The following is a 17,014-nucleotide window of genomic DNA, read 5'->3' as shown; positions in this document are numbered from 1 at the left end:
CCCTCCCACAGAATGAAAAGTGGCCTTGGGATAGGTTAGTATTCACTGCATATTTCTGTATGCAGAAGAGTGGAGATTTTATGCTTTAGATTAGGTGAAGTTCCACAGATACTTTCATGGCACATGAGAACACACAACTCTAGAAACAAATGCCTTATTAAGCCATTATCACAAAGCCAACTGATGGCCAAACAAATGTCCATGGAGATGCAAGGCAGACAGTAAAGCAAAATGAGTGGTCATACACTCCTGTGAGAGCTGCAAGAGAATTGGCTTTCTCAATTGCACTTCAGACCCCCAGAAGTGTCATCAGAGCTACTTATATATGCAAAGAACTTTAGGGCCTGGAAATCTACCTACCACTGGAGCCATAAGACTTTAGGGCCACTGCATTCACCCTTCATATGTGAAGTTTTCCCCAATTTGATTGTGAGCTTCCATGAAAGGGTGGACAATTTTTTTTTCTGTTTGTCTCCTTAACACATAGTAAGCACACAATAAATACATTTCTAGTCATTCAGTGAATCAAGTCTGTTTATCTATGATCTCTTTGGGGTACAAACCCAACAATGGTATGGCTGGATCAAAGGGCGGGCATTATTTTATAGCCCTTTGAGCATAGTTCCAAATTGCCATCCAGAATGGTTGGATCAGTTCACAACTCCACCAGCAATGCATTAATGTCCCAATTTTGCCACATCCCCTCCAACATCATGTGCTTATTGATACTTTTGATTTCTTTTTCTGAAAATTGCCTATTCATGTCCCTTGCCCATTTACCAATTGGGGAATGGCTTGATTTTTTTAAATACAATTGATTTAACTTCTCATATATTTTAGTAATTAGACCCCTATCAGAGTTTTTTGTTATAAAGATTTTCTCCCAATTTGTTGTTTCCCTTCTGATTTTGGTTGCATTGTTTTTGTTCAAAAGCTTTTTAATTTAGTATAATCAAAATCATTTATTTTACATTTTGTAATTTCCTCTAACTCTTGCTACGTTTTAAAATCTTTCCTTTCCCAGAGATCTGACAAGTATACTATTCTGTGTTCACTTAATTTGTTAATAGTTTCCCTCTTTATATTCAGGTCATTCACCCATTCTGAATTTATCTTGGTGTAGGGTGTGAGATGTTGATCTAAAACTAATCTCTCCCATATTGTTTTCCAATTTTCCTAGCAGTCTTTGTTGAATAGTGGATTTTTGACTCAAAAGTTGAGCTCTTTGGGTTTATCATACACTGTCTGGCTGATGTCACTTACCCCAAGTCTATTCCACTGATCCTCCCAGTACCATACTGTTTTTTTTTTTTTTATTTTAAACCCTTAACTTATGTGTATTGACTTATAGGTGGAAGAGTGGTAAGGGTAGGCAATGGGGGTCAAGTGACTTGCCCAGGGTCACACAGCTGGGAAGTGTCTGAAGCCGGATTTGAACCTAGGACCTCCAGTCTCTAGGCATGGCTCTCAATCCACTGAGCCTACTCAGCTGCCCCTAGTACCATATTGTTTTGATGACCGCTGCTTTATAGTATAATATCTGGTACTGCTAGATATTGCTTCCTTCACATTTAGATATGCTAGATAGTGTTTTCTTCACATTTTTTTCATTATTCCTCATGATATTCTTGATCTTTTGTTCTTCCAAATGAACTTTGTTATAGTTTTTTCTAATTCAGTAAAGAAGTTTTTTGGTAGTTTGATAGGTATGTCACTAAATAAATGAATTAATGTGGGTAGAATGGTCATTTTTATTATGTTAGCTCATCCTACCCATGAGCAATCTTATGTTTTTCCAATTGTTTAGACCTAGTTTTAATTGTTTGGGAAGTGTTTTGTAGTTGTGTTCATATAATTCCTGTTTTTGCTTTGGTAGATAGATTCCTAAGTATTTTATATTGTCTAGGGTGATTTTAAATGGTGTTTCTCTTTCTACCTCTTGCTGCTATGATGTGTTGGAAATATATAGAAATGCTGATCATTTACGTGCATTTATTTTGTATCCTGCAACTTTGCTAAAGTTGTTGATTATTTCTACAAGCTTCTTAGTTGATTCTCTAGGATTTTTTAAGTAGACCATCATATCATCTGCAAAGAGTGATAGCTTAGTCTCCTCATTGCCTATTTTGATACCTTCAATTTCTTTTTCTTCTCTAATTGCTACTGCTAGTGTTTCTAGTACTATGTTGAATAATAGAGGTGATAATGGGCATCCTTGTTTCACTCCTGATCTTATTGGGAAGGCTGTTAATTTATCCCCATTGCATATGATGCTTGTTGATGGTTTTAGGTATTTACTGTTTATTATTTTTAGGAAAGGTCCTTCTATTCCTATACTTTTCAGTGTTTTCAATAGGAATGGATGCTGTATTTTGTCAAAGTCTTTTCCAGCATCTGTTGAGATAATCATGTGATTTTTGTTTGCTAAACTGTTGATATGGTCAATTATGTGGATGGTTTTCCTAATGTTGAACCATCCTTGCATTCCTGGTATAAATCCCACCCGATCATGGCAGATGATCTTCTTAATTACTTGCTGGAGTCTCTTTGCTAGTATTCTATTTAAGATTTTTGCATCTATGTTCATTAGGGAGATTGGTCTGTAGTTTTCTTTCTCTGTTTTTGATCTCCCTGGCTTTGGAATCAGTACCATATTTGTGTCATAAAAGGAATTTGGTAGGGCTCCTTCTTTGCTTATAATATCAAATAATTTGTAATAGTATTGGGATTAGTTGCTCTTTGAATGTCTGATAGAATTCACTTGTGAATCTATCAGGTCCTGGTGATTTTTTCTTGGGGACTTCTTTGACGGCTTGTTCAATTTCTTTTTCTGATATGGGATTGTTTAGGTATTCTATTTTTTCTGCTGTTAATCTATATTTTTGTAAATTATATTTTTGTAAATATTCATCCATATCCCCTAGATTTCTATATTTATTGCCATATAATTGGGCAAAATAGTTTTTAATGATTGCCTTAATTTCCCCTTCATTAGAGGTGAGGTCTCCCTTTTCATCTTTATATTGTCAATTTGGTTTTCTTCTTTCCTTTTTTTAATTAGATTGACCAGTACTTTGTCCATTTTATCTGTTTTTTTAAAATACCAGCTTCTAGTCTTATTTATTAATTCATTAGTTCTTTTACTTTCAATTTTATTAATTTCTCCCTTGATTTTTAGTATTTCTAATTTAGTTTTCATCTGGGGATTTTTAATTTGCTCGCTTTCTAGTTTTTTGAGTTGCATGCCCAATTCATTAATCTCTGCCCTCCCTAATTTGTTAATATATGCACTCAAGGACCTTGGCTGCATCCCACAGAGTTTGGTAGGATGTCTCATCATTGTCATTCTCTTCAATGAAACTGTTGATTGTTTCTATGATTTCTTCTTTGACTAATTGGTTTTGGAGAATCATATTATTTAATTTCCAATTAGTTTTTGATTTTCCTGTCCAGGTGCCCTTACTAATTATTATTTTTATTGCATTATGATCTGAGAAGGTTACATTTATTATTTCTGCTCTTTTGCATTTGTTTGCATTGTTTCTATGCCCTATTACATGGTCAATCTTTGTGAATGTACCACGTGCAGCTGAAAAGAAGGTGTATTCCTTTTTGTCCCTATTTATTTTCCTCCACATATCAATTAAATCTAATTTTTCTAGGACTTCATTCACCTCTCTTTCACCTCTCTTACCTCTTTCTTATTTATTTTTTGGTTTGATTTATCTAGATCTGAAAGAGGAATATTTAGATCTCCCACTATTATGGTTTTACTATCTATTTCCTTCTTGAGCTCTGCCAGTTTCTCCTTTATGAATTTGGATGCTCTGCCACTTGGTGCATACATATTGAGCAGTGTTATTTCCTCATTGTTTAAACTGCCTTTAATCAGGATGTAGTGACCTTCCCTGTCTTTTTTAATCATATCTATTTTTACTTTGGCTTTGTCAGAAATCACAATAGCCATTCCTGCCTTCTTTTTCTCATTTGACGCCCAAAAGATTTTGCTCAAGCCCTTAACCTTAAACTTGTGTATGTCCACCCGCCTCATGTGTGTTTCTTGTAGACAACATATGGTAGGATTTTGGTTTCTGATCCACTCTGCTATTTGCTTCCGTTTTATGAGCGAGTTCATCCCATTCAAATTCAGATTTACAATTATCAGTTGTGCATTTGCTGACATTTTTGTATCCTCCCCTAGTCCTACCCCTTCTTCTTAAACTATTTCCTTTTATACCAGTGGTTTGCTTTAAGCCAGTATCCCTTATCCCCTCCCTTGATTAACTTCCCTTTCTACCCCCTCCCTTATTATTCCCCTCTTTTTATTTTTAAAGACCTAATGAATTCCCTTCCCCTTCTTCTCCCCTCCCTTTTTAGACCTCCCCACTCCCCTGCTCCCCTTGGTTTATCCCTTCTGACTTTCTCAGTAGGGTTAGAAAGAATTTCATATCCCAATGGATAATAAATCTACTCTTCCCCCTCTGGGTTGATTACACTGAGAGTAAGGTTTAAATATTACCTCTTAATGGTCTCTTCCTCTCCTTCTTATAATAGTATTTGTCCCCTCCCCTTCCCATGCCCTCTTTGTATGTACTAGAATATCCTATTTTTCTTATTCACTCAAGTTTCTCTTGGTGTCCCCTACTATTCACCCCTCCCTTTCCCATCCCCCATGTCATCTTAGACCATTTAGTATTATACTCTCTCCCTATGAATTATTCTTCTGATTACTATAATAGTGAATACTATAATAGTGAATAGAGTTCACTACAGAGAATTATACAAAGTATTTCTCCACATAGGAATACAGATAATTAGATTTTATTGAAGCCCTTAAAGAGGCAAATTTAAAAATTATGAGTTTTCTTTCTTTCCCCTCTGTTTCTTATTTACCTTTTCGTGTTTCTAGTGTAGAGGGTGATCTATGGATCCTTTCAATGTCTATATTGCCCTCTTGTTGTAGAACTTCAGGGCAGTTTTGCTGAATTATTTCTTTTAGTATGGAGTCTAAATAAATTTCTGCTTTTTCAGGAAGACCAATGATTCTCAGATTTTCTCTTCTTGACCTGTTTTCTTGATCTGTCAATTTCTCAGTGAGATATTTCATGTTTCCTTCTATTTTCTCAGTCTTTTGACTTTCCTTTATTTGCTCTTGCTGTCTTGAGAAATCATTGGGTTCTAATTGCCCAATTCTTGTCTTTAGAGACTGGTTTTCTGCTATAATCTTTTGATTTTCCTTTTTGATTTGGTCTATCCTGTTTTCCAGCTGTTTGATTTTGTTCTCCAATTTGCTTATCACTTCTTTTGATTTGGGGGCATCTTTTTCGAATAGACCAATTCTAGCCTTTAGAGACTGGTTTTGAGCTATAATCTTTTGGTTTTTCTTTTCGGTGTGGTGTGTTTGGTTCTTCAAGGCTTCCAGCTGGTCATTTCTGTTCTTCAATTTGCTTATCAATTCATTTGATTTCTGAGCTTCACTTTTCAATTGTGAAATTCTGCCTTTGAAACTGTTACTTTCTTGCCCGATCTCTTCCATCTTTCTCATCATCTCAGATTTGAACCCTTCAATAGCTTGTGGCCAATTTTCATTATTTTGGGAATGTTTGGATATGATTACTTGTTTGTTCTCCTCTGCTGTTTGCTCTGTTGTCTGGATTTTATCTGTGTATTAGTTGTCAAGTGTTACAGATTTCTTCTTGATGATCTTTCTCTTTTGGGGTTCTTGTCTCTGGCTTGCCATTGTTAGCCCTGCGCCCTCTCCAGTTTATCCTCACACTTAGGGTCTGTCTGGGCTGTTTAGGCTCCTGAGGTCTCAGGTCTAGTTGTTCTCAGGTTCAAGATTCCTGGTAGTCCCCTTGCTTGTTCCTCTGCTGGAGGATCTTTTAACAGTCTCAGGGCACTGCTTCCACAGTTGTGCACCCCTCTGCACTGGGTCCCCACTCAAGGTACATTGTACCTTGTACATTGAAACCCCTAATTCCCTGGTCAAAGGCATCCCATCGCTTCTCACCCATCAAAACTTCAAGCGTCGAGTTAGATAAGTGTTTGGACTCCACTTTGGGAGTGATCTCTTTAGGCTTCTTCCCCCATTATCCAACCTTGCTGGGAAACTCTTTCCAGTTTGACTTGCAATCATAGAAAAGGATAGAAATAGAAACTGAAGGAGAAGGGGTAAGGGGAGACACTTAGTGAGAACCCCAAAGGTTCCCATCCGAGTGATGGACCCCATAGAAATAGATAAGGCATCCCAAAATCCCTCTGCCCTTCACCCCCTTCTCCAATCCCTGAATTGTGATTAATAAAAGCCATTCATTAGTCAGATAGTGTTCCAGAGTGCCTAAGAGATAAAGACAGGGAGGGGAACCACACCTTGGTCCAGCTGCCTCCATCTTGGAGCCAGACCACCTGCTGTGAAGTTGACTGTCCTCGGGAGAGGCTTGCATGAACCCTGCCCTCATTCAGAATTGGATTGGGGTCCCCCATACCTATCTTATAGGGAAGCCTCGCCCCCAAATCCTGTGGGGCAGAAAGACCATCCAGGTTGCTCTGTTTAGGGTTGACACCCCCTCAAAGTCTCAGCAGTGTATATTCAGCAGGAGGGGAGAGCTGAAAGAGTGTCTTGCCACAGACTTTCTCTATCTCCCCCCATTATACCATTTGGATACTGGCTCTTTTTATTCTTATCATTTTGGCAGAGCCATCTTAGGTAAAGTACCTAAATAATTCTGAGGAAAAAAAGCACCTCTTTTTGAACCAGAAGGCAGCCATTTTCCTCCGGACTATAGCATAGCAAAGGGGACAAACTTAGCAAAGAAAATTTAAAGGCACAGTACCATAGAAATTTTACATTGGAGGATCCAACAAAGGAGTTCTGAGGAAAACTAGTCAAATGGGGGTTATATCCAGAAAACTTTGAGAAAGCAGAAAATCAAGAAGAGATTTATCAGTATTATCAGTAAGGTTACAAGGAAGGAGGATGAAAATGGGGGGGGAAGGCAATTGGATTTGGCAATCAAAAGAGTTATTTATAACTTTGGAGAGAGCCTTTTCAGTTGAATAAGTTGGAAATCGGATTACAGGGGGTTAAAAAGATAAAGCTAGAAAATGGAGGTAACCATTGTATATAACCTTTTCTAGGAATTTCGATACAAAGGACTGAAGAGATATAGGTCTATAGTTATTAAGGATGATCAAAGGAGAATTTTTTTAAGGAGCAGGATTGACATTTTGTAGGTAATAGGAAATGAGCCAGTAGAGAAGGAGAGATTGAAAATAAGTTAAAAGAGTGGGGATTGCTGAGAGGGTAAGGTATTCTGTTGGAAGATGAAATGGGATTATTCCCCTTGGGAAGGAATAAGATCACTTTATGTGAGACAGTGATGAAGGAGAAAATAGAAGATAAAGAAGGTGAAGTATGAGTCAGATTCTTAGCTGAAACAGTAGAGCCATGGGAGATTTGTGGATAGATGAAAAAGTTTGGAAGATCTGCTTGAGATAGTGAATTTACATGTTATTTAAAATTTTTTTAAATAAATCTAATTATTGTAAAACATTGTAGGATACATTTATTTTTGATACAGAAAGTTTATTGTCTAGTCTAGGAGGTACAAAAATAACAAATTAGCATTGTTATGGAAGATAGTAAGCCTCAAAACACCTCCACCTCTTTTCTAATTTGGGAGTGATTCTATGCTTTGTTGGAATTAGTAAAAATAAAACATAAAAGGAATTTGCAATATCTTTAGAAACATTTTTTCTTTCTCATTGCAAGTCTTCCAGAAGTGGATCAGTGAACTCTGGTCAGGCCTGTACTAGTAGGAATTGTTTAATCTCTGAGTTGGACTGGGACTGAATTTGCTTTTGATTTTCAAAATCTCTTGTTGTGAAATATTTTGTAACATCCCTATTGTCAGTTTAAATTCTGCTTGAATTAGTTGATATTCCTGAAAAAACATCTATTACTAGCATTGATAGGCTTCTCCTCAAAATATATCATTGCTTGACTTAGTTCCTTATATATTTGGGAAATTAAACCTTTGTCAGATAATTTTGTTATAAAAATATTCTCCCAGTTTGTCGTTTTCTTTCTAATTTTGGTTGCATTGGCTTTATTTGTACAAACCCTTTTTAATTTGATATAATCAAAATCATTCATTTTATATTTTGCAACTTTATCTCATGCTTTGTCTTAAATTCCTTCCTTTCCCAAAGATCTGACAGGTATACTATTTTATGTTCACCTAGTTTATGATTTCACTCTTTAAAATATATCATTGTTAATTCCTCTGACACAAAGTAGTTCTTCCCTGGGGAAGAGAAGGAGAGAATAGGAATTTCCAGCCTGGGGCTATAAATAGTGGGAATGGGAAGTTTTCAGGAATAATGAGAGTGGTGTTATTTAGGGCTTACACTTTATAAGATGACTTTGAAAGCCTTCTCTCTGCCTTCAAAAGGGTGGTACCAATATAGATATCTTGTCTTTTCCATTACCTGGCTTGGGAGTGTGGAGGTGGGGTTATGAATGTTAAAGGAGGACTGGTACCTCTGGTGTTAGGGCTTTCCCAACCCTTTTCAAGAATACTCATTCACTTTTTGTGTCTTCCTAACACTCAACTCTCAGCCTTACTTCCAAGAAGCTATGCATGCTCAGCAGCCACATTCTGGTAAACTGTCTCAACAGATGGGTTAAACCAAGTTGAGGGTAACCAATGGACCACAAACCTGTTGGGGAAGAGGGGAGTATCTACCCAAGCATGTGAAGACTCACCTCAGTGGAATGGACAGATGAGAACATTTTGTTCCCTTGACCCTGAAGGTGGCTGAAGCAGGCACTGTGGGGTGCTTAGAGGCTGATGAGACATCAAAGATGCCACTGCTTCCTGGATCATCATCAGTTGTTCTTACTTTTTTCTTGCTGCTGGTCTTTGATAACTCTGGAAGAGAAAGTGATACTTATGACTTTGTACAACTCTGCCTCATTTAAATCCAGTTAATATAGAAGTCAAGACATCACCCTGTGGTGTCATTGATACACTTTGATAATGAAGGATAAACATCTTGACTGAGGCAGCTACCATTCTGTCCCTACTATTTTGAGTTGGAGTGACCTGACTCAACTAAATAAAATGGAGTAACAAACTGTTTGTGCTTAATTGATAAAGATCATTGATGTTGAAAAAAATTTTTTTAGTATTCTCTAAAAGGTAACACCCACTTTGACCAGCCAACATCTTTTCCATTTTCATGAATTTATATAAATAAGAGATTTAGGGATAGATCAAAGTGTATAGCAATTAAAGAAGAATTTTTGGTCAGAATCTCATAGATCAAAGACAAATAATTACAGATTTAAAGCCATAAGGTATTTGATAGGTCATCAAGTTTGACCTTTTTCCTTCAGAGTACATTAGAAAATGGTCCACAGAATAAAAATAACTTGTTCAGATCACACACTTTAGGTGCTTGGATTCTAGTCTTACTTTCTATACTACCTGTTTGTCCTTGGTGTTCTTTATAAGTCTTCATTGGTTTTCTTGTTATATCTCATCCATATGATCATTCTTATTTGAATCCTAGACTAAGTTTAGGAATCTAAAAAGTTGGGTGGTATTTGTAGTTAGGAAGAGCTAAATTTAAATTTCTGCCTGAAATACTACCTTATTTTGTCATCTTGGGGCAAGTAATTTAGTCCTTTTCAACCTCAGTTTCTGTATCTGTAAAATGATGATGATAATAGTACCTGCTTCACTCAGTTGTAATGAGGATCAAGTGATAAAATATATTTAAAGCAATTTGCAAATTTAATGTGCTTTATAAATGCTTGATTCTATTATTTTTTTTATTGATTGTTAGTATCCTAAGTCCCCATTATTTTACACTATCAGATGTAGTGGTGATACTTAAGATTCTGGCTTTATATGGTAATTAAGAAGGCTGGCATGCTCTGTCTTCAAAAGGGAGATGCTAATATATATAACTTGTGTTTTTCCTTACTAGGCTTGGGGAAGGGGGCATATGGATGTCAAAGATGCTGGCATATATTTTTATAATTAACTATTGATGGAAAAGTTTTGACAACTATTATCAAAAAGATTATTTCTTTTGTACTACACAGTATTAACTGTTTTGGGGAATATAGTGCTTCATTCTTTTGAAGGACTTTCATGCCAAAATGATTGGCAGGTTAGAGGGAATTTAGTGAATAACAGCAAAAATAATATCAAATGGTAAGTAGGAAATAATTTAGGAAAAGTATGCAAATTAAAGATACAAATTAAGAAATTACCAAAATGAAAACCTAAGAAAATGTAAATCTGTTAGCACTGAGAGTAGAAGCAGTGAGTAGAAGAGTATTAGCCATTGTAGGAAAACAAGAAAAGCCTGTTACCTGGGGAAAAGCACAATATAGAGATAATCTTGTTTACCACTTAACCAAAATTTTTTTTGAAGAATATTTTTACTCTGTTATAGAGTTGGTTTAGCCTAGTTTGTCCTTGATTATGAGTGCTGATGAATTTATAAGCAGCTCTTTTTCTTTTCTTTCAGGCTCTTGAGATGTACAAAGATGATTGGAATAAAGTATCAGAACATGTTGGCAGTCGAACTCAGGATGAGTGCATCCTCCACTTTCTGAGACTTCCTATTGAGGATCCTTATCTTGAGAACTCAGATGCTTCCCTTGGACCACTAGCTTACCAACCTGTCCCTTTCAGTCAGTCAGGAAACCCTGTGATGAGCACAGTTGCATTCTTAGCATCTGTGGTGGATCCACGGGTGGCTTCTGCAGCAGCTAAAGCTGCTTTAGGTATAAGTCTATTTTGACTATTTCTCTGGAATATATCAATTTTTCCAACTAAAACTAGCAGAATTCATGATGTTTTGTTGGGGATACTTCAAATTACTTTTTTTTTTTTTTTTTTTTTTTTTTTTAATTTTAAACCCTTAACTTCTGTGTATTGACTTATAGGTGGAAGATTGGTAAGGGTAGGCAATGGGGGTCAAGTGACTTGCCCAGGGTCACCAGCTGGGAAGTGTCTGAGGCCGGATTTGAACCTAGGACCTCCTGTCTTTAGGCCTGGCTCTCAATCCACTGAGCTACCCAGCTGCCCCCTTCAAATTACTTTTAAAAGTAGCTATTGCATTTGTATATGACCCTCTAGAATGGTTGGGAAATAAAGGATCTTATTAATGATTTTTTAAAGAAATTTTACGTTTAAATAGAAAATGTACTTTACTTTTATTCCAATCTGTTAACATTTTTCTGAAAGTATTATGTTAATAAATCTGGAGATACATTATTCTTATAAAGAATTTAGATTGTTTTGGAGTCACTGTGACCATTAAGTTTTGTTAAAAAATATTGTTGTGTGTATGAACCAGGCATTAGGCCAAATTTATGTTGTCTGCATACTGTATCCTCAGAATTAAATTTTTTGTGATGTTTTGAGAATTGTTTTTCTAGGGTCAGTGTAGTGAGGTGGTTTTTGATATTTTTTTTTATTTAATTTTTCATTTAGCATCATCTTATGATTTGTTTGCTTCCATTTTTTTTTCCCTAAAATATCATAAGGCAGGGAGGTGATATGCTTTCTACATAGAAAATACTTAAATGTTTGTTGAGCTTACTAGTTAGTTGTGTTTTGGTTATTCAAACTTTTGCTTTCAGATTCTTATCTTTCTTTCTTCCTTTATACTGTCCATTGCTATGCAAAACATTTTATCTGTATGCAAATTCAGTGATCATTCCATATCAGTAAAAGTTTATTAAATGCCTACTAAGGGCCAGGTATTATACCACATGCTGGGAATACAAAAATAGGCAAAAGATAGTCCTACCTTCCAAGAGCTTGCAATCTGATGGAAAAGACATGCAAACAAACAAAAAGAAGTTATATTCAGGATAAAGAGGAAATAGTAGATAAAAGGCTCCACAATTTAGAGGGAATGCAAAAGACTTTCAGTAAAAGAAGGGATTTTAGTTGAGAACTAATGAGGTCAGTAAGGCAGAGTAGAGAGGAAAAATGTGTATTTTTATATTATTTATGTTTGTTATAGTTAGACCCTTCATATTTGTAGCATTGTGGATGTAAACATGTTTATGGATGTGCTAGATTAAAATTTGTATGAACAATGAATAAAATGTTAGAAAGGTAAATTGCAGACTAATAATAAGTATAGACTTATTTTATCAGAAAAAAGCCCTTTTTGGTCAACACCTCATTTTAAATTATCAGAAACAACCTGAGAAAGGTTAAGTCACATTCCTATTGAAACAAAAAATAATTTTAAGGAGAGTAGAACTCGCTTCTAGTCATGTCCAAGATTCTGTCAACTACATCCTATATCTTGAACTTTGGATTTATTTTTCTATAGGTTTTTGTAATTGAAGATTTATGAAGAACTCAGGTTTTTTTGTTGTTGTTGTTTTTTTTTTTAAATTCTGTTAAATAGAGGAGTTTTCCCGTGTCCGGGAAGAAGTGCCATTGGAATTAGTTGAAGCTCATGTCAAGAAAGTACAGGAAGCAGCAAGAGCCTCTGGAAAAGTAGATCCAACATATGGTCTAGAAAGTAGCTGCATTGCTGGGACAGGTCCTGATGAGCCAGAGAAACTTGGTGAGTTATCAGTTTTTAACATTTTTAACAAAATAGCATAATATTCCACTAATGTACAGGTTAAACTGACTTTTATCCTTTTTATTATCATACTAAAATAAAGCACAGTGTGTATCAACAGGTTTTGCTTTTAGCTTAATGTGATTTCTTCTCCATCACTTTTTGTATATTTTATGATTCTTTTGACTAGAAAGCAATATTGAAAGTAGTTAATATAGTATTCTTATTATGAAGTAAGGTGTGTAGTGTCTTATTTTGAGAATCATTTCTGGTACTGAAAATATCAGTATTTAGTATTAATTTCTATTTAGTCCTTTTTTTTCTCTCTAAGGAACTCTTTGACTTTCTTGGGTTCTTGTCCCATCTTTGCTAAAGTTTTCAGCACATTGTTCGAGACCACCTCTGTAAAATGGAATTTAATGAGATGACCCCTATGGTCCATTTCTATCAACTTTAAAATTGTATGATTTTGAAATCTTACAATATTACCTTTTTATTAAACCTTGTAGCTTTAATTCATATAGTACTGATATTGAGGTATAATGAACTGAAATATTCTAATTTAATATTTTCCCAATATTCACCAGCACATTTGATGTAGATATATTGTTGGGACTAGATTTATTTCTCCAACTACTTTTACGTAGTTGCAAACATCAGAAGCAATAATATCATTTTAATTTTGAAAGCTTAAGAAAAATGTTTTGAGGTTTGTTAAAATCAAGGTGCTTGATTCAGACAGAAGAAGAGCTAAGTAGTTTGGCCTCTTTTAAAATTTTCATTTATAAAAATTGAATTCATCCAACAGCTGTAAAATCTTTTCTAAGATTAAGAACAGGATGGAAAAATTTGAAGGAATCATTCTCTGAATAAAAATGAATAATATGCATGCATAGAGTCATGCTTAGGGTTAACTGTTGCTATCCTAATCAGTGATCTAAGACATCTCATAAGGATGCATTCTGCATTTCATTCTTTTTCTTTCCTTAAAAGATTTTTTCCCTGTTATCTTTTCATTTTTGTATCGTCTACATTTCCCAGTATATCCTTTACCATGCCTCTTTCCAGATATCTAGCTCTTTTTTGAAAGATGAAAACAAAGTAACCTCAATCAGGGAATCATCATTACAATCACATCCAACATCACATACAGTGGTACATATCTCATCTTTGGAAACAAGCTTGGTTATTATAATTTCTTGATTGTTGTATTGTTCTATTTACAGTATTATAGATGTTGCCCATATTGTTTGTCTTACTCTCTTTACATCACTAAAGTTTTTATATACCATTTCCCATGATTTATCCTCATCGTTATTGTTTCTTACAGTACAATAATTATTGTAAATATAAACATTACTGTCTACTTTAGGCCAGTTTACTTTAGATATTCCCTAATTTATTGGCATCTATTTTGTTTTTAGTTCTTTACCACTACAGAAAGTTTCAGTTATGTATATTTTAGAATATATGGATTTTTTTTTTAAACATTGACTTTCTTGGGGTATGTGCCTAGCTAGAAGTGAATTCTCTGCTTTCAAAGGGTATGGGATATTCAATTTCTTTACCGCTTTCCAGAAAGGTCGCACCTACTGTATGTTTTGCTATTCAGGACTGTTGCTGAGTTCTTTACTGTTAATTTTTAAATCATTTTATCTTTGGAGGCATGTGTCTTGAATTTAGCTAGAAATACTCTACATTTGGTATCTTATTCTTTTGGAGGCAGGTTCGAGCTTCAAAAAAGTTTTGAGAAGTGACCAGTCTTGATGGTTTCGTGCTAAGTCACTTGTCTTACTCCTTCCAGAGTTCCATGATTTCATGTTTCATGAGTTTCTTCTGATTTGTTGTGGGTCTCTTCTGATCTGTTGTGGGTCTTTCACTGAACTTGTCTTAATCCTTATTTTTTGTGCCTTGTCAGGAACATCTTTATATTGATATAAAAACTTAAGTATCAAGTAGTAGGATAAGAGTTAAAAGCCATTTATCCTAGAACTCATTTCAAATTTAGGAAAACCATAATATTTATACTTCAGTGCACTGGTTAACCCTTTTCAATTCCTTAGGATTAATTAAAACAACCAAAAAGATGCGTAGTAATACCATAGTACTAACTTTTCAATTCTCGAAGTCATCAATATCTGAATTTGTTCTCTTTTGATAATACTGTGTGCTTAATAAATGATTGTTAATGGATTTTAGTTGAGAAAATCTCAAACAGCATCTTAGGCATGAAGCTTTTCAAGTTTTTTACATGTTACTTTCAGAATTTGGAGCCTTTTTTTTCTTTAGTAAAGGCTGAAGAGAAGAAGATATAATTATTTCTGAATGAAATATAGGCAAATTTCTCAAATGCTAGCCAGTTATATTTAATGTGATATGTATTGGGCTCTGACTAATGGAATAAATTATGAGAAGAACAGATGGTTCTTCTTGGGGGATCTGCTCAGTAGGAACTGGGTCACTAAACAATCTGTAACTCCTTCCACTTTAAAATTGATTTTCAATGGAGTGTATGGAGGGAAGAGAAATATCAAGCTTGCACTTAAACTTGATATAGCAAATTATTGTCCTGTTGCACTGCTTATACTGGTTTGAAATCTAATTTAGAACTATTATTTTCTTGGTGCTATTTATGTTGCCATCTTTTTATAATGATATATTAGGAAGGTAGTAATTTAAAGGTTTATTTACCTGTAACAAAACAAATAAGGAAAATTTGAAATGAATTTATTAGTTTAGAAATTTAAATATTTATGCATATATATTTTAAAAGAAAGTTGTCGGACTCATTTTCACTTCATTTCAAGTGATTATTTTGTCTACTTTAAAAAGTACGAGCATTTCCTGTATATGCAACCAGTGCATGCCATATTCTTGGAATTTTTAGGTTGTATAAATTTTATGAGTATTATTCTGATATTCTGTGGTATCAATGTATATTGTATGTCAGCTGTGGCAGGTGGTAATAAGCTGGAATGGCTTTGAATACAGCCTCTAGAGTAATCTACTTTTTGTTTATAATTATTTCTTATAAATATACTTAGTAACCATCTCCACCACCACAAAACATTTAACTGAAGAAATGTATGGAAAAAAGATTATGTACAAAACCAAAAAATCCTCACTGTTGTAATAGGCGACCTCTGGCTAGAAGATGGAGACCAACTTGAGTGACAGATCGTTGGTTATAGAACTTAGAATTTACCCAGATGGCATGAGCCAAGGGGCAAAAGACAGTTGAGACCACCTCTATAAAAACCCAGGGGCAGTAGGCTTCATGGTCTCGTTCTTGAGAAGGGGCTTGTGGGTGGTGAAGAGTGGGTAGGTCTATAGACCTGCATATCCAGCACCCATACCTAATTGTCTCATAATATCGATTTACCTATTACTAAATAAGGCTGAGAGATAAGCATCAACACCAGCTAATAAGAAGAAAGTCACCAGCCCTTCCTTTCACTTGGTCTAGAACATGGCTGGATCTGACCAGGGTCTGGGAGGGAAAGAAGCCTCTCCAGCCAGCTGCCAATCTGTTACTCATTGATTATCCTAATCTGACTCCCATAGAATTTAGCATAGCCATTCCCAACACCACTTTCCTTGTCCTGAATCCTAACCTTTTGATTTATAGCATTAAACTCTTTGAAATATATCCCAAGTGAAGACTGTTGTCTGTCCAAGGGCAAGTGAATAATTACAGCCAAAGGGAAAGAGAACTTATCTAAATCACAGTCATTGGGCATTATCCAACTCAATATCAATGGCATACTTATTATAAACCTCTATCATCTAACCTAATCCCAAGCCAGGGAACCAGAGGAGCTGTGTGAAGAATATACAGCTCCTCCCTTGATAACTTTGGCTTGGGCACTATTTGTGGGGTCAGGTGCCTAGCTGAGCTGATCATTCATAAGCCCTGGTGGTTACCGGCACACTTTGGTGGCCACCCAGGCATCACTAACCTCATTCAGCCTAGATCCACTTACTATCCAGGGATCTTGGGCCAGCTTGTCAGGCTCATCTTATAGAAACACCATACCTCCCCTTATAACACTGTATACAATTTGTTTGAAAATAATATAAATTATATATGTATGCTAATATAAACATCTTCTACTTTTGAGTTCCCTTTGGATTTCTTTTACTTGGATACTTTTTTCTCTTCATTTTGTGACTTATTTTCTTTAAACATTTATTAATATTTATTTTTTGGAAAAGTTAACATGGTTACATGATTTACATGATTTATGCTCTTACTTTCCCTTTCTCCCCCCGACCTCTTCTCCCCCCCCCCCCCCCCCCCCATGGCTGATACGCATTTCTACTGGTTTTAACATGTGTCCTTGATCAAGACCTATTTCCAAATTGTTGATAGTTGCATTGGAGTGGTAGTTTCGAGTCCACA

The 17,014-nt window shown here is 35.3% G+C and overlaps 1 protein-coding gene across 1 annotated transcript in view; it reads left to right on the top strand.

The window, feature by feature from the left end:
* The window catches only part of SMARCC1 (SWI/SNF related, matrix associated, actin dependent regulator of chromatin subfamily c member 1), a 159,774-nt gene that overhangs the window by 81,377 nt on the left and 61,383 nt on the right, over positions 1-17,014 (top strand). The window contains exons 20-21 of the mRNA XM_044682816.1: positions 10,546-10,804; positions 12,451-12,612. Coding sequence (XP_044538751.1) covers positions 10,546-10,804; positions 12,451-12,612 — 421 coding nt within the window. The remainder of the gene's footprint in view (positions 1-10,545; positions 10,805-12,450; positions 12,613-17,014) is intronic.

Source organism: Gracilinanus agilis, chromosome 1, assembly GCF_016433145.1.
Source record: "Gracilinanus agilis isolate LMUSP501 chromosome 1, AgileGrace, whole genome shotgun sequence".
Classification (NCBI taxonomy): domain Eukaryota; kingdom Metazoa; phylum Chordata; class Mammalia; order Didelphimorphia; family Didelphidae; genus Gracilinanus; species Gracilinanus agilis.
This window is presented reverse-complemented; position numbering and strand designations above follow the sequence as displayed.